At 45.2% G+C, this 19759-nt stretch overlaps 2 protein-coding genes across 3 annotated transcripts in view; one reads left to right on the plus strand and one right to left on the minus strand.

Annotated features, from left to right (window-relative positions):
* TFIP11 (tuftelin interacting protein 11) lies at window positions 1–19312 on the plus strand. Of its 2 annotated transcripts, none has more exons than XM_011374645.2 (13): window positions 1–77; window positions 5258–5475; window positions 7399–7552; window positions 7882–8038; window positions 9617–9744; window positions 11294–11446; window positions 13019–13546; window positions 13669–13775; window positions 14499–14667; window positions 15139–15382; window positions 15916–16058; window positions 16501–16666; window positions 18173–19312. In XM_011374645.2, the coding sequence occupies exons 2-13, from the start codon at window positions 5267–5269 to the stop codon at window positions 18526–18528; spliced, it is 2514 nt and encodes an 837-aa protein (XP_011372947.1). In that variant the 5' UTR covers window positions 1–77; window positions 5258–5266; the 3' UTR covers window positions 18529–19312. The 2 variants fall into 2 exon arrangements, with proteins under 2 accessions (XP_011372947.1, XP_011372946.1); XM_011374644.2 differs by lacking the exon at window positions 1–77 and adding an exon at window positions 3511–3639.
* The window catches only part of SRRD (SRR1 domain containing), an 11709-nt gene continuing 10557 nt past the window's right edge, over window positions 18608–19759 (minus strand). The window contains exons 6-7 of the mRNA XM_023520176.1: window positions 19499–19544; window positions 18608–19101 (exon numbers count right to left, since the gene is read on the minus strand). Coding sequence (XP_023375944.1) covers window positions 18880–19101; window positions 19499–19544 — 268 coding nt within the window. The 3' untranslated portion in view covers window positions 18608–18879. The remainder of the gene's footprint in view (window positions 19102–19498; window positions 19545–19759) is intronic.

Here is a 19759-nt window from a genome sequence, read left to right on the forward strand (position 1 = left end):
CCGGGGTCCGACCGCCTGAGCTGCTCGTCTCTCGCACTGAGTGGGACCCTGACCTTAGGACGCTGGACGCGGGCGAGGTGAGCCGGGGAGTGGAAGGGGACCGGGGAGCTCCGTACCGGGGGGAGTGGGTGCGAGGGCCACGGGAGGCAGGCCTCGGCCTCGCCGGTGTGGGCTTCCATTTCGCAGACAGCTCTGCCGAGGTAGAGAGAGAGGCGGGCCCGCTCGGGGTTACCGAGGAGTGGGGGGCCTAGGTCGAGTTGGGAACCGAAACCTGGACAGCAGGTAGAGAGACGCTCGAACCCTGGCTTTAAACCCACCTAGTGTCGAGCCCTGGATGTGGATAGGGCAAATTGTTTAACTTCTCGGAGCCTCATTTTTCTCGTCTGAAGCTAATAGTACCAACCTCGTAGAAGTGTCTTGTTGCTTACGTTAATGATTATCGGCCTAGGCATCCAGCAAGTGCTTAGCACCACCTGAAATTTCTTTAACTCGCGACAACTCTGTGATTATTACCAGGCCCTGTGCGGAAGAAGGCAGTGGTATTATTGACTCTCATCTATCTGGGACTCTGCAGAACATTTCCCATTTAAAGTTGTAACTGAGCAAGAATTTTCCCCCCAAATCTTTTGAAGGCAATGTGGGAACAGAGTTATATAGCACAGGCTGCAAAAAGGAGTGATTAGGAGTGTGGACTTAGGTGATAATAGAAACGACCTCCGAAGGTTGAGGAGTCTAAGAAATAATGTATTCAGAGGGTTTGTTTTTGTGACTCTGAGCAGATAGGAATCACTCTAGAAGTATTAGTTCAAATAAGTAGGCAGTGATGATGAGGGGGGCCCCACATGTGGTACAGCAGAGAAAGTATTGCCCTGGAAATCTGAAGTCTTGGATTCCAGGCCTAGCTCTGTCCTTAAACTTACTGTGTAACCCTGGGCACATTCCTTGTGACATGGCCTCCTCCATTGCCTCAGCTGTAAAAAGGGAGGAATGGACTGATGAGTGTCCGAGAGTCCTGCTAGGCTCCTGCTGAGGAGCCTTGTTGCCTGGCAACCTCTTCTGGGAAGGCTACATGTCTGAGTACCTCATTGGGAATCTAAACACGGGCCTAGATGTCCCTGAGTCCCAAAGCAAGGGTTTTTCTGGACAGTGACAGGAGACCAGGATGGATATGAAATCCTGAATCTAAATCTGTCTGCTTCTCTCCTTGCTTTTCCTGAGTCTGGGCACTTGAACCCAGAAATCGTGAAAAACCATTAACCTTTGAGGCTGAGAGACCCTCCATGCAAATGTATGAGCTTGGGTCTTTTACATGAAAAATAGTTACAACCATGTACGAAGCTCTTACTATGCCAGGATTTACATGCATTAATTAGTCCCTACCTCTGCCTTTTTTTTAGGGGGGGGGGGGGGTGTCTTGAAAACAACCCTTTTAGAGCAGTACTGTTATTATCCTCATTTTACAGATGAAAAACTTAGGTCCCAAACCTAGGAAGCAGCAAAATAGAGATTGGGATCCTTGAAGTTTTATTCCAGAAACTTCATTAAAAAAAAAATTCTAAGTCCATTAAAAAAAGACTTTTTTTTCTTAATCATTTAAGATTGTTTCCTGTTGATGCCTTACCATCCACAAATACTTTAGTATTTCCAAAAAACACATTCTCCAATGTAATCACAGGACAACCATCAAAATCAGGAAATTAACATGGATACATCACTACCATGGAAACCTCAAATCCCATTTAAATTTTACCAGTTGTCCCAAAAACTTCCTTTACAGCAAAAAGATCCAGTTCAGAATCATATGATTGCATTTAATCATCATGCCTCTTACTCTTCTTCATTCTGGAACTGCAGTCTTTCTTTGACGTCCACGATCTTGGCACTTTTGAAGAGTACAGACTAGTTGTTTTGTAGAATGTCTCTTTATTTGGGTTTGTCTGATTTGGTTCAGGGTGTGCAGGAATATCACAGAAGCAATGCTGTGATCTGCTCAGGGTATCACATCAAGTGGTACGTGATTTCTATTGGTTCCATTCTTAAGGATACACTCTGATCACTTGATCATAGCCTACATTCTTAATGACTCCACAACAGTCCACTAAGTTCTCTTCTCCAGAAGCCACATGGTGGGGTTCATTTGGTGAAGCAAATCCATCAGTCCCTCATGATCAAAATAACTGCAGCTCTACAAAGTTGGCTGTAAAGCTATAGACAGAGCTACAGAGAAGCCAAGCTAAGCTTGCTTATATTTTTGGCTTTGGGTCATAAATAGATGCATATACATTTTCAGGCCCAGACTCAAAATGGTTTATGTCATCTTGTTTCCATCACTCTGCCCCTTGGTGGAACTTTTAGTCTGTCAGACTCTCTCCCCATGGCCTTCTCTACTAAAACCTCACTTTCTAGTTTCTTTCTTGAAAACATACTTTGTGTTAGGCACAGTGACACTACATGTCACTGGGGATACTGAGACCATTAAATCACGGTCCCTATTCCCAAGAAGCCGACTTTTAATTGACTTCATGTTCATGTAGTTTCTCATTTAATTACTAACAACCATGGGAGGTAAGACCGGAGTCCTTTGACTCTAAGTCCAGTGCTCTTTGTTCACTCCAATAATTGTCTCTTGGATCTTTCTATCGTAGGGAGGAGAAAAAGAGAGAACATAAGCAAACATTAACAGCTAACACTTCCTAAGCACCTACTGTGTGCTTATATGGCTTATATATTTTATCTCATTGGATCTTCAACTATTTTGCTGAAGAGAAAACTAAGGCTTAGAGAGATGTAGTGACTTACTCAAGGTCCACAGTTGATAAGTGGTAGAGCTAAGATTAGAACTCCAGGGCCCTTGTGCCTACACAGAATTCAGAGCTGGTGAGGGATACCCTGGGAGAGCTGGCGCTTGTTTTGTTCATTGCGTGCTCTGAACCTAGTGCAGTGTAGGCACTCAGTATATTTTTATTAGGTTAGTGAATGAATGAAATTTATTTACAACATGTTGGAAATAAAGAGAATGGAAAGATTTCCTGGAGGGAATACCTGGGACCGCTAGAATTTGCTCATTCATTCCTTCACTCCCTAAGACACCTAGATAAGGCAATTGCTCTGGGCCTACACGATACTTATACTATACTGAGACTCCAAAGATTCAGGATATGGTATTGGCCATCATTATTCTAAGAATGCCGCATCCCAGCCCCCTTAATGTCTCTCACGATTCTTCAGAACTATTTTATGAGCTAGTCTTATATCATATACCCATTTTACAGATTTAGAATCCCACCGCTGACAAAGGAGCCCGCAGAGGTGACTCGGCGACGTCCACACTAGTCATTACAGGCTGGGCGTCGCCATGAAGCGGGCTCGGCAGGGAGGCCGGCAGGGCCAGGATGTCACCCTCACAGCCATTCAGGGCCCTGAAAATCCGCCTGTCCTTTCAAGCATCTCAGCCCGCTGCTTTAGAGGCAGAACCGCTCAAGCGTTCCATTGCTCCCACGGCAACCAGCGCACATTTCCACTGTCGAAAAACGTCATTTCCGGCGCGCAGGTTCCGGCACATCCGGGGTCCGACCGCCTGAGCTGCTCGTCTCTCGCACTGAGTGGGACCCTGACCTTAGGACGCTGGACGCGGGCGAGGTGAGCCGGGGAGTGGAAGGGGACCGGGGAGCTCCGTACCGGGGGGAGTGGGTGCGAGGGCCACGGGAGGCAGGCCTCGGCCTCGCCGGTGTGGGCTTCCATTTCGCAGACAGCTCTGCCGAGGTAGAGAGAGAGGCGGGCCCGCTCGGGGTTACCGAGGAGTGGGGGGCCTAGGTCGAGTTGGGAACCGAAACCTGGACAGCAGGTAGAGAGACGCTCGAACCCTGGCTTTAAACCCACCTAGTGTCGAGCCCTAGATGTGGATAGGGCAAATTGTTTAACTTCTCGGAGCCTCATTTTTCTCGTCTGAAGCTAATAGTACCAACCTCGTAGAAGTGTCTTGTTGCTTACGTTAATGATTATCGGCCTAGGCATCCAGCAAGTGCTTAGCACCACCTGAAATTTCTTTAACTCGCGACAACTCTGTGATTATTACCAGGCCCTGTGCGGAAGAAGGCAGTGGTATTATTGACTCTCATCTATCTGGGACTCTGCAGAACATTTCCCTCCTTTGCACTCCTGCGTGGGTTAGGTCTAGCAGCACCCAACCAGTACACCAATGAGTAGAACAAGCAGGGAAAACTATGTAACAGCTGATCAGAGTTTGACATTGCCTGTGGAGATAGTAAACAAACTCCCTGTCTGTGAGGGCTGCTTGCAGCAACTGATAGACCAGAATCACAATTGCTGTCATAAATTGAGTGTATTACCATGTGGTGTTGTGTACTTGGAACTTAATGTGCCTTTAATTCTCATACACTGAGTGAGTACCTGGTAAAGTGAGGATTCGAATTCGAGCTGTGATTTTAGCAGCTGATTTCACAATCACTTTGCTAAAGTTCACTCCCTAGTCCAGTAATAGTAATGTGGATGAACTTAATCATGTGACTACAGTAACAGCCATTGTTCCTTGAACACTTATTCTGAGTTCAGTGTTTTTTGCGTGCCATCTCATTAACTCTGCCTTGCAAGTATTCTTTAAGGCTGATGTGGTAGTTGATGCATTTAAGAAAGAAACAGCTGAATCTCATCACCCAGCTAGCAGGAGCTGAATTTTCTATTCTATTCAATAGATGTTTAACTGTTAGGTAGTGTTCATAATCACTACTGTCTTCCAGCCATCAGAATAGGTTCGCATTTGGGAAGTCTTAAGGCCTCATCAATTAATGTGTTTCAGAAAGCATATTCTAAAGAAATCACTTCCTGGGACTGCCAAGGGTCCAGATATAACTTCTCTCAACAATAGAAAAAAAGTAATAAAATGTAGAGTCTGGGATGATGTCTACACAATTTCTGAGGCAATAATATAGAAAATAACTTAGTTATTTTTTTTGTGGTTTGTGTGTGTTTGTGAGAGGTTTTATGACACTGATAAGGCAAGGAAATACATGCTTTAGAATCACATAGACTGTAGGGACTAATTGTTTGTTCCACTGTTTTCGTACTGATATCCAAAAATATATTTTTAATGGCTGCTTTTTTGAATTATAACTGATTTGAATGGACTTGAAGTTTGGAGGAAGTTCCGAAGGTAGCAAAGAGTAGGAACTCACAAGGAAGCCTTCTTGCCACTCTCAAGACTTATCACAGACTGTGCCTTTTTTGTCTCTTCCTTTAGTGACTGGCCATGTCACTGTCCCACCTGTACCGGGACGGGGAAGGCCACATGGATGATGACGAGGATGAGCGGGAGAACTTTGAGATCACTGACTGGGATCTGCAGAATGAGTTCAACCCCAACCGGCAGCGCCACTGGCAGACGAAGGAAGAGGCCACCTATGGAGTGTGGGCAGAACGAGACTCAGATGAAGAGAGGCCCAGCTTTGGAGGCAAACGGTACTGGCTTGCATGGAGTGGCTTCCCCTTGCGTTTGGGAATGGATTGGGGAAGATGGAGAGGGAATTGGGGAGATACCCACTAAATATACTTCTCTCTAGCCTTACTGAGTCCCTTGGCTGTGACATCAGTTAGGGAGTATCAGTTTCCTCTTTAGGCTAAAGTGTTCTTTCACTGATTTGATCGTCAGTTGTGTTTATTGAGCAATTATATAGGGCCTTATGTAGACCCAATCCTTGTCAAGAGCCCAGTCCCTAGTGGATGGAGTTAGGCATTAATCAACAGCTCACACAATGGAAGTTGGTAACTGTGATTTAGGGCCTGAGGGCCTTAGCTCATTTCAGGGTGTTTGACCTATTCTGGAGGTTAGGGAAGATTCCTTTGGAGAAGTGCCCCTTGAGCCGATATGAAAATAGGTTACTAAGGTGGTAGGAGAGGCATGAGTATGCAAAGGCCCTTGATGGGAAGCAACAGGGTATCTATCCATCAGGATCTGAATAATTTTGCAAGCTGGTGTGGCAAGAGGGAGGGGAGCAGAGCATAGTTTGAGAAGAGGCCCATGGCTCTTTATGGAGAGGGTATGACCTGGGGGCAGGGTTACATTTGGAGAAGACCTTTTTGCTGATGTGCAGAGTCAGCATGGAGCTCTGTGGGGAGGCTGAGGCACCAGTCCTTGCAGAGGTGGTGGGGGCCTGGGCTAGGTTGGTGGTAGGGAGGTGAGGATTGAGGCCAAAAGCTCCTCAGTGTGAAGTTATGTGTGTGTGGGCTGCAAACTGCTTATCTAGAGTGTGTAGCAGGTTTGGGTTTGTCTCCCTGTCCTCATCCGTGGCTTGTGGGCCCGTTGAGGTTGTGCCTTTTTCACAAAGGAGGCTGAAAAGAAAGTGTAGTTCAACCTCTTCTCATCTGACAAAGAACTCGAAAAGTGGATGATAAATAGATCAGGGTCAAGAACTGCATAATCATGAGCTCATTAGAGCAGCCAGCCGTCATCTATTGGCTGCTTCCTTGTTCTGGGTTTTTCACATGCCTGGTCTCATTTGCCTTATGAGAAAGGTACCATTATCATCATCTCATACCGATTAAGAAACTGCGGCCAAAGGCCACACAGCTAGGCTTTAAGAACCCTGGCCTAGCTGACTCTAGAGTTTTGGGCTCTTAACCAATAAGTTATATCGCATCTTTTAGGAAAGAATTTCCTCAGTTTTATTGCCTCCATGGGGATGTTTAATTACTAGGTTTGTCATTTTATAAAGCATCACTTCATTTTGCAGTATTCCCAGGGTTTTCCACTGGAACCTTTTCGCTGTGTTCCTTTAACCACACAATACGAAGGTGTTGGCTTCAGTTTATACAAAAGGGTCTGTGGTTAATGACTTAAGTACACTCCTGAAACAATCAGTTAAAATCAATGCTTTCCATCTTACAGGGTTAATTTCTGAGGTATTTTAGTTTTTATATACAAATTAATGGACATGAACTTTTTCTTAGAGTTGTATATAATCGTCAGTATACTTGCCATTTATATAATCTCTTATAATGTGTATGATTTTTGTCAGAATTTCTTTTCTTGTTTGATTTTTGTACTTGAAATAGTGTCCAAAAGAAATGCTTTTTGAATTAAGTTAATTTTAAAAAATGTAAAAGGAAAGTGGTATTATCATAACATACTTTGAATTTTTAATCGACTCTACACTGATACTGATAGCTCTTCAGCCGTAGAGCTGACTCGAGCACATCAGGTAAAAAAGTTAAATGGGATGCCAGATCTGAGGCCCTTTTAATATAAGTAAATGTGTCGTTCTTTTAACATGGATCCCATGATGGCCACTCTAAGGAGTTCTCTGGCCAGCAAAGTTTCTACAGGGGATGGCTGCAGAAGAGTTCTTTACGGACCACCCCATGGGACATTGTGTTTACCTGCAGGGCCCGTGACTACTCCGCTCCAGTCAACTTCATCAGTGCCGGGCTCAAGAAAGGGGCAGCAGAGGAGGCGGAGCTGGAAGATTCTGATGATGAAGAGAAACCTGCTAAGCAGGATGAATTTCCTAAGGATTTCGGACCAAAGAAGTTAAAAACGGTAACATCTTTATCAAAGGACTGTGACCTTAGTAATATCCTTAGAAGGTCATTGTGGCCAAGTATCTCCTAGCAAGTGGGGGTCTCAGCTGGAGGCCAGCTGTGTGGGTTGCTCCTTGTGGTGGCTGGTTCTGCAAGATGTGAAGTGTGTGATGCAGTCTCTTTTCTTTCCTAACACATCATGGACATATTTTGGGTTTATATGAAACTCTTCATAGTGCTGTGTGACTGCCCGGCCATTTTCTCATCAGCCAAGCTGTCTTTCTTAGAATTTTCTTCTTTTTCCAATCAACTATGCTTTGATTTTTTATTTATTTATTTATTTTTCAGGGTGGCAATTTTAAACCCAGCCAGAAAGGTTTTGCAGGAGGAACCAAATCTTTCATGGATTTTGGCAGCTGGGAAAGACATACAAAAGGAATTGGACAGAAGCTTCTTCAGAAGATGGGCTATGTTCCTGGAAGGGGCCTCGGGAAGAATGCACAAGGTAACGGCACCATCAACCTTGTGTCTTGAGCAAGGGAGGCAAGGCAGAGGAAGGAGTGGTTTGGGGAGTGGTCTGCTTTTTCTCCTTTGAAAGTACTTAAACTCCTCAGCCTGATCTGCCAACACAAGACTAGTTGTGCTCCTGAGCTACCTTGCTTTATCAAACTGAGATATAATACTTGTTTGAGCAGGAAGAAGAGGGTTAGGATCTAGAACAGGCTGTAAGCTCATACGTTGAAGACAAGCTTCTTTTGGGCCTGTCCATGTTTCTAAAAAAATTTGAATTCATAGCCAGTATTTAAAAGTCAGACAACCTCAGCTAAAATTCTAGACCTGCCTGACAGTAATTGGTTCAGTTGAATCAGCGGCCCCAGGGTAGTGCTCATGGTCTCCTCGAAATGGTCCCCACTCCCTGTCGTCCTTTGCTTTAACCCACTTGTTTACATTAATTTTCCTGGGCCCTGAAGGCGTGAGAGTTTATAGTTCCTGCTCACAAGGGTTTCAGTTTTGCAAAAACAGCTATCTGTCCTTCAGGAATTTCAATGAAGTATTGTGTGTAGCTTTTTAAAATAGCTAGAGACATTTAGCTATAAACTTGGCCAAGCAAATGCTGTGTTGGTTTCCTTCACCTTTGCTCGGTAGCACTGTCTCCTTTTGACCTCGCTCCCCTAGCCCCATGGAGACACAGCTCCTCTCACACATTGTTATCTTCTTGGTACCAGAGCCACTCACACCAAGCAGTTGCATTCCTCCTGCAGGGAGGTGTTGTCCTGGTTTTTGAGTTATTGCCCATGAGCAGTCACCAACTGGATGTAATCAGTAGTATTCCCTATAATTCAGATTCCACTCCCTACATAATTATTAAGGTTAAATCCAGGTTATGTGTTCAAAACATAAGCTGTATGAAAAAAAAAAAAAACACACATGAACTGGAGGGAGGATAGAAATGGTGACCAGGAACAAGAAAGGGGAATGTTCTAATTTGAGATTTAAGCAGTACTAACTGGAAGTGAAAGGATGTGGAAAGTTTGGGGTAAGGGAAAGTCTTCATTAAAATGTTGTCTTGTTCGTAAACTCATATAAGAAGAACATTTATTTCCAAGGTTTAACCATGTTATAAAACAGGCATAGTTGGGATAAATGTAAAATAGATGGAGTCTCAGTTCACCTTACTTCAGTCAGAATCAATAGATTATCTGAATTACTGTACTTTCCATGTTAAAGGCTTCCAAATGAACAAAGCCTCAAATTTAATGTGCCTGAGTTCCTAGTAATAAATTAACTTTTCTCTTTTCTTCCTGTCCATAACTTAAGAATAAATCCAAGTAGAAACGGAAATCTGTCTTTAGGACATAAATAACCTAATGTTAGCAAACTGTTCTGTGGCTGCATAAATGCCCTGAAGTTTCACATCACATAGGACAGTTCTGAACAGTATTGTGAGGCTAGAGAAGAGGTTTCTTGGCTGGGTCATATGTTATTGTATGTAATGTCCAAGGAAGTGTGATTTCACTGAGTGGCTTATTCAGGTACAAGGATTACTGTGATCTGAATCTCTTTTTTTGCTGAAATTTGACAGGTATCATTAACCCAATCGAAGCCAAACAGAGAAAGGGAAAAGGTGCCGTGGGAGCTTATGGCTCAGAGCGGACCACTCAGTCCCTGCAAGACTTCCCCGTGGTTGACTCTGAAGAAGAAGCTGAAGAGGTAACCAAAAGTTAGGAGGCTGGGTGGTGGTGTCTGTGCCACTTCAGTTAGTTTGTAACTTTGTTCGTTCATTCATGTCAGTCTTCAGGTAGTTATGGCATATCCTGTGCCAGACACTGCTGGAGGCTGGGTGTACCGTGACGAAGGGCTTAGAGCCTGGTGGACAGAGACAGACAGTAAACAGGCAACTACGATGTGATTAGAAAGAGAAGTGCTAAGAAGTGCCAAGGTAGAAAATAAGATAGGGTGTGCGTGTGTGTTTGTGGCAGGGCGGGGGTGACATGCTTTTAATAGGATGGTTAGGGAAGACCTCTTGGAAAGGAGATGTTTCAGTTGACACTGGGCAGAAGAGAGGGTATCAGCCATAGGGAGGGTTAGGAGGCCACAGGATACTGAGAGAAAAGCTGTGAGCTTGATGGTGGAGACATTAAGGAGACAAGGCAGGACCGTAGTATAGCCAAGCAAGGAAGGAAAGGAAGCACCTTGAGAAGTGGGCAGGCCACACTACTTGGTCTTGAAAGCTATTTTAGATGCTAGGGTCTCATCCCAAGTGCGCCAGAGAGCTGTATGCTGTCAACTGTGTATCTCTCTGCTCCAGTGACAGAAGGGGCCAGCTCTCTTGATTGAAATGTTTCTTTTTTTGCATTTATGAAGGAAAGCAGGATGCTGCAAAGACACATGTTTCTGTTCTTGGCAATGACCCTCTCTTTTACTGGGGAAAGAGACATTTGATAATGTGGGGTTGACTACTGAGTCGGGCTCTCAGACTTAGAAGCTAACAAGGGCCAGATACACAATGTAAGTGAGGAAAGCGAGCCTGAGGTGAGGCAGCAAGGAGTGGTGGGGCCTGCAGCAGACAGGTGGGAGCATAGCCCATCTAAACGGGTAGTTTCTATTCAGCACTAGGTGATTATTGCCCTGTAGAATGTGGGCTCAACATTGTCTGATTTTCTGCTTTTCCCAAAGAAGTCCAGATTTTATTTATTTTTTTGAGAAAAAATTTGAAGTTTTAAATAAAGGTAAGAAAAACAAAATGGCAACCACAAAACCACTTCTGGGCCAGAATCTACAAACCTCTAACAGTTCCCTCCTTTACTTTAGATCTTCCTTTGGAAAAGTTTTGCAAACCTGATTGTAAAAGATATCTGTGCTTTGAAACTTAGGGACCTGCTTATTTACCTCCCTTTTAAATGAAAGCCAGGATTTTGTGTACTTAAAAAGAATCCTATATGCTGCATTTCTAAGTTTCACATGAGGTAAATTTAAAACTAATTTAGCGCCTGACATAGATGCTCAGTAAATGTTGCCTTTACCTTTGTTTCTTTTTCTAGTTTGGTATACCTGTCTTTTGAACCTCAGTATTTGTAAGAGGGGGAGTGGGTGTCAAGGAGTATCTTTAGTTGGTTTTAGTGTCCCTCAGACACAATCCTTAGCAGAGAACTTTGTGAAAATCTAAGCAGCTATTAAATATTTGTTAGTTAATGGTCTCAGTGGCCCCACCTGCTGTAAAAAGTGGGCTTTCCTGTGACAGACTATCCCTCTGGTTCAGGAGTTTCAGAAGGAGCTGAGCCAGTGGAGGAAAGACCCCAGCGGAAGCAAGAAGAAACCCAAATACTCTTACAAGACTGTGGAAGAGTTGAAGGCCAAGGGCAGAATTAGCAAGAAGCTTACCACTCCCCAGAGGGAGCTTTCCCAGGTCAAGGTATGTGGGCCCTTGGACACCTTGTCCAGGATGGGGCATTGCAAAACACTAAAATCCTACATCCTGGAGTCAATCACAGAACATTTTCTAAGGTCCCTTTGGGGCTTCTAGCCAGGCTTTTCTCGTTTGATAACAGCATGTTCCCATTCACTGCACTCACACCTTCAGTAAGTTACTGCGTTCTCACTGTGTGCCAGGCACTCTTCACGGTGCTAGAGTGGTAGACAATGCACTCTTCTTTCTGGAGCTGGGATCCAGTGAATTTAATAATATTCGTGTTATTGAAAACTCTGTGTGAACACTGTCTTTAACAAGTGTGTAACCCGAGAGTGGCTGCACTGTTACAAGGTCCCACCTCTCTCACTAGATCTTTAACTTTCTTTCTGGTTTGGTTTGGGTTTTGGCAAGCTAGTTTTTACATAACGTCTTTGTTTCATTTTTTAAGGATAGATTCTTAGAAATACAATCACCAGGTGAAAACAGGAAGGTCTCAAAGACCCTTGAATCTAGAAAGGGCACATGAACTTACTCTCTGACCAGGAGTGCAGAGAGAGTCCTCAGGGCACACCAGCACTGAGTATTTTCTTCCTTAAGAATAGATCACATTTTCAGACAGTTATGTGCAGTCTGAGGTTTTCCTTTACTCAGGTAGCCAAAGAACAGTGGTGACAGCTGTCTGTCGAAGTTTGGTGTAGGATGGTGTGCATGTGTCACAAAGCTCAGAGTCATGAGTGGGGTTCTCAACATCGGCGTGTCGTACATCAGATTATCGAGGGGCCAGTAAGAAATGCAGATGTCCAGGTCCCAGCCGGTGGCTGAGTCAGTAGATCTAGACTGGGCCCGAGGACTCCACGTTTATTTCTCTCCAGGTGATTTTAGACAGTTCTTGGATCACACTCTTAAAGTGATGATAAATAATTGTTTCATTATAGGGCATATTTAGATTTCCTCAGTTTTCTTGAAACATTGGAATTTGCTCATTTCTTAGGTTGCCTTTCTCTAATAACTGGGATTTTTGTATGCCGTGTTTTGTTTTCAAAGTAAAAACAGCTTTTTTAGTAGAGCAGTGTGTAGTACATTTTAGACAGGAAATACAGAGGCAGAAATATAAAAATATATTATTTTCCTTCCTTCCCAAGTTTTAACACCTCAATGTGTCCATCCTTTCAGATACTTGCCTAAGTATCCACTATTTAAACCAAAGGTGTTATTTTGATTGTACTCTTTACTACCTGCATTGATTAGTATAGCCTCTACTTTTCCACAAAAATAGATTTCTATCTTAGCTAAATAGTCTGTTTTCAAATTTAATCAGTTTTTCTAAAAAGTCCTATCTGCTTTGTCCAAAGGGACCCCATCTAGGACTGTTTTTGCATGATTGTCTTGTCCCCGAGCCACTTCTTACCTAGTGCATCACAGAGCCCCCTTTGAGAAACACCGCCCTTCTCCAGTTCTGCCAAATAGTGTGCTTTTACACATTTCCACTATCATTGTGCCTTCCCCAGCCTTCGGTGTGTTTCAGAGGGCAACAATAGTGAGTGTTAACCTGCGTCCCCTCTGCTGTTCTCCAAGGTCATAGACATGACAGGCCGGGAGCAGAAGGTCTACTATAGCTACAGCCAGATCAGCCACAAACACAACATCCCCGACGATGGGCTGCCGCTGCAGTCACAACAGCTGCCACAGCCTGGCAGAGAGGCCAAAGCCCCAGGCTTTGCGCTGCCCGAGCTGGAGCACAACCTGCAGCTGCTCATCGACCTCACGGAGCAGGAGATCATCCAGAACGACCGGCAGCTGCAATATGAGCGGGACATGGTGGTCAACCTCTCCCATGAACTGGAGAAGATGTCGGAGGTCCTGGACCATGAAGAACGGGTCATCTCCAACCTCAGCAAGGTCCTGGAGATGGTGGAGGAGTGCGAGCGGCGTATGCAGCCCAACTGCAGCCACCCCCTCACCCTGGACGAGTGTGCCCACATCTTTGAAACCCTGCAGGACAAGTACTACGAGGAGTACCGGATGTCCGACCGCGTGGACCTCGCCGTGGCCATCGTCTATCCACTCATGAAAGAGTACTTCAAGGAGTGGGATCCCCTCAAAGTGAGTTGTTGGGGAAATCAGCCTCTACCTCTGATTTAGGGCATTCCGTGGCTGGAAGAGATTGTCCACGGGCAAGAAGGGCTGATTTAGCACTGCCCTTCAGCCGCTGTGTTTCTCCTCAGGACTGTACTTATGGCACCGAGATCATCTCCAAGTGGAAAAGTCTCCTGGAGAATGACCAGCTCCTGTCTCATGGTGGGCAGGACCTCTCAGCAGACGCCTTTCACAGGTACCGAGCCCAGGGCAGCGTGCAGCATTCCTGCTGCCATCCTCCTTGGAGGACTGAGGATTACTGTTGACTGGGGAAGGTTGAGGTGCTGGCCTTTATTAACCTTCTGCTGCCTGCTGGCACTACTCTGAGAATTTCGGTTCTTATTCATTAGTTCACCCTACACTTGTCAAGTGTCTGTTGAGGATCATGTATGTGCTGGGCTTACCCTGGGAGTAAAGCAGACAGCCTGTGTCTATAGTAAGTGGAAAAGGCAGATGGCAAATAAGGAAGTGGATAGATAAGCCCAGGGTGTGAACTGGGCACATGATGCACCTATTTGAGGGAGAAGGTTTGAGGCAGAGGTCTCTCAGAGGTGACATTAAAGCCATGACCCAGAGGGTGAGGCATCAGTTATGCAGAGCTCTGGTGGGAAAGCACACAACACCTGGAGAGAGGGGCCCTCATGTGGGGGCCCTGAGCCTGTATGACCCCACAGCAACCCTGCCAGGGCAGGCAGGTACTGCTGAGAATGAGGCCCCGAGGTTGGGTGGGCAGCCAGGAGAGCAGAGAAGCGGCAGGCACAGGTCTGGCCAGCGTGGGGACTTGGCCTGGTGGTTTTCTGACCAGAGTTTCATGCTGTTGCCTTTTTCTTATTGTAGAGAAGTGGGTAGTGGTGTACTTTGTATACTGTGAAACCAGTCGGTGCAGTAGGCCAGCCTGCCCTCTTCCTTTCTCCCATAGGCTGATATGGGAAGTCTGGATGCCTTTTGTTCGAAATATTGTTAGCCAGTGGCAGCCAAGGAACTGCGAGCCGATGGTGGACTTCTTGGATAGCTGGGTACACATTATCCCTGTGTGGATCTTGGATAATATACTGGACCAGCTCATCTTCCCCAAGCTGCAGAAGGAGGTAGGCCCAGAGTCTGGCAACAAGCTCTCATCAGTAACCATGGGGACTCATTTAGCATTTCTCTTTACGTCAGTGTTGCTAAAATACCTGCAACTAACAGAATTTATCAGCACAGCTGTTGTCTTATGTTAACTCTAGCCCTTTTCTCTCCAAAGCCCCCATTAATATGGAATTCATTTTCTTGGTTTATTAAAATTAGAATTGTGCCATTTCTGAGATGTAATACAATTGCATAGATTTACTCATTTGTGAGTCTGTTTCGGAGAAATGTAGGGTAAAAGGCCTACCAAGCACCTCGGCTGCCTCTGAGTTAACCTGGCCTCCATAACATGGAGACCTCATCAGCAAAGGACTGGACCTTGGCCAGCAGAGCATGTGGCCTCCTTGCTATTAACTACACAGAGCATCATGTGACTGTCCCACAGGCTGTATGAACTGCTGCTTCCTCCCCCCGCCCCACTCCTGCTACAGGTGGAAAACTGGAACCCGCTGACAGACACCGTCCCCATCCACTCTTGGATCCACCCGTGGCTTCCCCTGATGCAGGCGCGCCTGGAGCCACTGTACTCCCCCATCCGCAGCAAGCTGTCCAGCGCCCTGCAGAAGTGGCACCCCAGCGACTCTTCTGCCAAGCTCATCCTCCAGCCCTGGAAAGATGTCTTCACCCCAGGCTCCTGGGAGGCATTCATGGTCAAGAACATAGTGCCCAAGCTGGGTAAGGAAATGGGGAGAACGCAGCATCCAAGTCCAGCAGCTTCGGTGCCCTGGTTTCTGTGGTCAGCGGCAAGGATCATGTCTAAACCCTGGCCTTTGCGCTGTATGACAGAGCTTAGCACAGGACATTGCTCACTGTAAAAGAGGTGCCATTTTATGTGCTGAGGCTGAATATAAATGAAACCAGGGTCCTTGAGGCAGTGACTGAGAGGCTGTAGTGACCATGTCAGACTCAGTGTGCCTCCTGGTTCCTGACTGGCCTGGTTTGGGCTTCTGGTAATGGGATAGTCATTGGTGTTCTGAAATTTTCATGGTATTTGGTTCTAAATGTGATTTATTTCTGGGTTAGAGAAGAAAACGATTTTTAAGAATTGCCATGTCAAGAGATTAAGGTTGACCTTTAAAAACAGATCAAAGACAAAAAGAAACAAACAAAAAACCCCAAAAACCAAAAAAAAACAAAGACACTGTCTGCTGAAGATTTTGCTCTTTGCACTTCCGGGCTTGGTCTTAGAGTCTGGGTTTCTCTTCCAGGGATGTGTCTTGGAGAGTTAGTCATTAACCCTCATCAGCAGCACATGGATGCTTTTTATTGGGTCATCGACTGGGAAGGGATGATCTCTGTCTCCAGCTTGGTGGGGCTCCTTGAAAAGCACTTCTTCCCCAAGTGGCTTCAGGTACGCTTTGTTTTGTTGGGGCTGGGATGGAGGCAAGGAGGATTCACTTCATTCTTGGATAACTGTGAAGTGACAGTGCTCTAATTATGTAGCAGAAAAATACACAAGATAGGAATGAGTAAAGCAGTAACAACATGACCACATTTATTGGACATTTGCCAGATGTTCTAAGCACCTGATTTGCATTATTTGAGGATAGGGACCATGGTATTCTCTACTGTATAAACGGGAGGCTGAGGCTCATATGTGCAAGGGCACTTAGCTATCAAGCTGACTCCAGATCCCACGACCTTAAGTGCCAGTCTGATGAGCCCCTATATGGCCTTACAAGGGTCACCAGCTTGTAAGCCCAGGACCAAAACAACAAAAGGCCCCTCTGGATGTTTTGCTCCCATTTGTTGCCATGGTGGATGCAAGTTTCTTATTTGTTCCTTTTTGGCAGGTACTGTGCTCCTGGCTCAGTAATAGCCCAAATTACGAAGAGATCACCAAGTGGTACCTGGGCTGGAAGTCCATGTTCTCAGACCAGGTGCTGGCACACCCATCTGTCAAGGACAAATTCAATGAAGCACTTGATATCATGAACAGGGCTGTGTCCTCCAATGTTGGTGAGTGGGGATTCTGTTTTTGATGTCCTGGCCCTGAGCTCCACGTTTCTGAATATATAAATGACAGACTCAGTTTTCAGGTACCTATGGGCTGCCTACGCGTAGCTCACCCTCCACTCCAACAGACCCTGACTTACCCACTGGACTGGGTTATATAATGCACTGCCAGCTCTCCTGTGACTGGGAGGGGCGTCTTTCCCTGAATGAAGAGTGATTTAAGCTGGATTCACACTTTGTGAGCCTACCTCCACGACCTACCTTCATAACCACTGTGCTGTGTGGCTTTTTAGGGATCCGTACGTCCATTCAGCCAGCCTTAGGTGTGCTACCCAAGTGTAAAAGCTCACAGCATGGGTTTGGGGCATACAGTCTAACTCTTATTAGTTGCTCTCTCTTATTAGTAAACTCTCTCAGACCATTTAATACCTTCTAGGTTTTATTAAAAAACCTAGAGCGACTGAGTTAGTTTGTATATAGCACTGAATAGGGTGGTGTCTTTGTTGCGTCAAAGTAGGCAGTTGACTGTTCATTTAATACCTATTCCCCAAACTACTCAGTTCTAGGTGAGTCACTCTGCCTAGATCAGAAGTTTTGGGAGCCTCCTTAACAAATCCTGTATTACAATGTGTTCACCTCTCAAAGGCACTGGAGTATCTTCTCTAATCTTGTTTCACAGATGAGCTCAAGAAAGCCAAGAGCTTGTTCAAGGTCGCAGCTAAAGAGTGGCAGCTGTGATTGGAATTTCCATTTCCTGAGCCTTTAATTCTTTCTACTTAAGCCTATTACATAAAACAATTCATAGATTATATAATTTTATATTTAATGAGGCAAATATACTTCTGTCTGCTCTACTTATCCCGGTCCTTCAAGGGACATCGGTGTGCCACCTCCATTTTTCATACTCTAATCTAAACTCTCCCTCATTAGCCTCTCTGGCCCCAAGCTCCTAGAACTGCTCCCCATATGTACCCCTAGGTTAGCACTGAGCATTTGTGGTCCTATATTATCCATCCTTCAACATTTGTGTTTCATCTTTCCATCTACATTTTAAATGCTTTCAGAGCCAAAGGCCTGTATGGGTAAGTTAAAAATGTTAGTAGTATAGGCCATGTTTTCAAAGTTCTACGAGCTGCCTGTTTGGCAGTGTGGAGCGAAAACTACCCAGTGAGATGGGAACGGAACAGTAGCGAATGACTGCATGTCTGTCAAGGTTTCCAGCCCGGAAAGGATAAATCCTTTGAGAATATTTCATTTTATGTTGAATATTTTATGATCTCTGTGGTTGCTAGATATTAACCACAGATATTAAGACCAGTTTTTATGTGATTCCAGTCAGTAGTCTAGGTACTTGATCATCTAGTGCTTTGTGTCTTTGAGGCACAGCTGCTCCTCAGTCACAAGTAGGTTTTATAGAAGTGGCACCTGTGACATGACCAGACCTCGGCCCAAATACGGTCTTGATTTCTGTGTCTGTTGGAACACCTCTCCTCATCCCGTGTCTTCCAGGTGCCTACATGCAGCCCGGAGCACGGGAGAACATCGCCTACCTCACCCACACAGAGCGGAGGAAAGACTTCCAGTACGAAGCAATGCAGGAGCGGCGGGAGGCTGAGAACATGGCCCAGAGGGGCATTGGTGTGGCCGCCAGCTCTGTGCCCATGAACTTTAAGGACCTCATTGAGACCAAGGCTGAGGAGCACAACATCGTCTTCATGCCTGTCATAGGGAAGCGACATGAAGGGAAGCAGCTCTACACCTTCGGCCGTATTGTCATCTACATCGATAGGGGAGTGGTGTTCGTCCAGGGCGAGAAGACCTGGGTGCCCACTTCCCTGCAGAGTCTGATTGACATGGCCAAGTAGACTGCGGCAGACCCGCAGCGGGCTGGACACCTGGACCTGAGGGGGACGTATCTGTGAATAAATGATATTTTAAACCATCTTTGAAAAAGTAGCTTCTCTATTCAGGAGATATGCCCTATCAGGCCAAGTCACCAGGGAAGGGTATAACACGATAATGCTATTTCAGAAGTACGTAAAATTTTACCAGGTACTTTCACAGGCATATCATCCTCTAACAGGAGGGCCAACTTGAGGGATTTGCTGTTCTCTTCAAAATTTGGCTCACTGCAAAGAATGTTCTCAGGAGTCCATGGCAATCTCCCCTTTAGTCTCTAGTAGCAGCTGCTGCTTCCTCAGCCAACGTCAAATACGTTATAGCAGGTTCGAGTCAGTAGTTGAAGGGTCTTCTGTCTTGTTCCTGATGATTTCGAGGTCCTCACAGTCCTGATAATCTGGTTCTTCCCGAAATGCCCAGGTGTCCATGGAGAGTTGGTTTAGCCTTTGGACAGGGAACCAGTGGATGGAGGTGTCGTTAAATACATCCGTGTACTGTGAAGTCTGAGGAAACTGATGTTCCTCCAGTCCTTTTAAAATCTGAGCAGAAAAATTCAAAGTATAAACTTGGTAGTCACAGTAACCCCTACTCTCCTGGGTTATATTTCCATTTTACTGGTCACCCTCCTCCCCATGTTAAAAAAAAAATAGGAATAGGATATTTTAAGGGCTTTTGTGCAATACACTGGAAGTGCCAAGGGCAGTGAATATGTTGGAATGTGATACTAAGAATAAAGGAAATTAGGAAAAATGCACTAAAACGTTACAGCTTTCTGGAACACGGACCCATCAAGAGAGCTCAATGACAGTAACTTTACTCTACCTTCAGTTAGTCCCTCATGAGCTTCTGCCTATGCATGTAAAAGCAGAATTCCTCACAGTGATAAGTAGGATTTCACACCCTTTTCTATCCCAGCCCCTTTATTCAGATATATACCTTTGCAATGTAGCCATAATTTTTATGCAGAATCCTTGTCAACAACCTAGAAATAAAAAATTTAAAGCATGATTAGGAGGAAAGAGAACGGTTTTTATTCAGCTTAAGACATACGGAAAGGCAAGGTGATTTAAATATAGGAATTTTAAAACTTAGGGTCGTACAGCAGGTTAAATATTCAGTAGAAAATGTGAATGCCCCAGCAACTGCACCCATTTCATTAAGGGAAATGACAGAGCAGACACCTAGGCATCCTGAAAC

Source organism: Pteropus vampyrus, unplaced genomic scaffold (genome assembly GCF_000151845.1).
Source record: "Pteropus vampyrus isolate Shadow unplaced genomic scaffold, Pvam_2.0 Scaffold251, whole genome shotgun sequence".
Classification (NCBI taxonomy): Eukaryota; Metazoa; Chordata; class Mammalia; order Chiroptera; family Pteropodidae; genus Pteropus; species Pteropus vampyrus.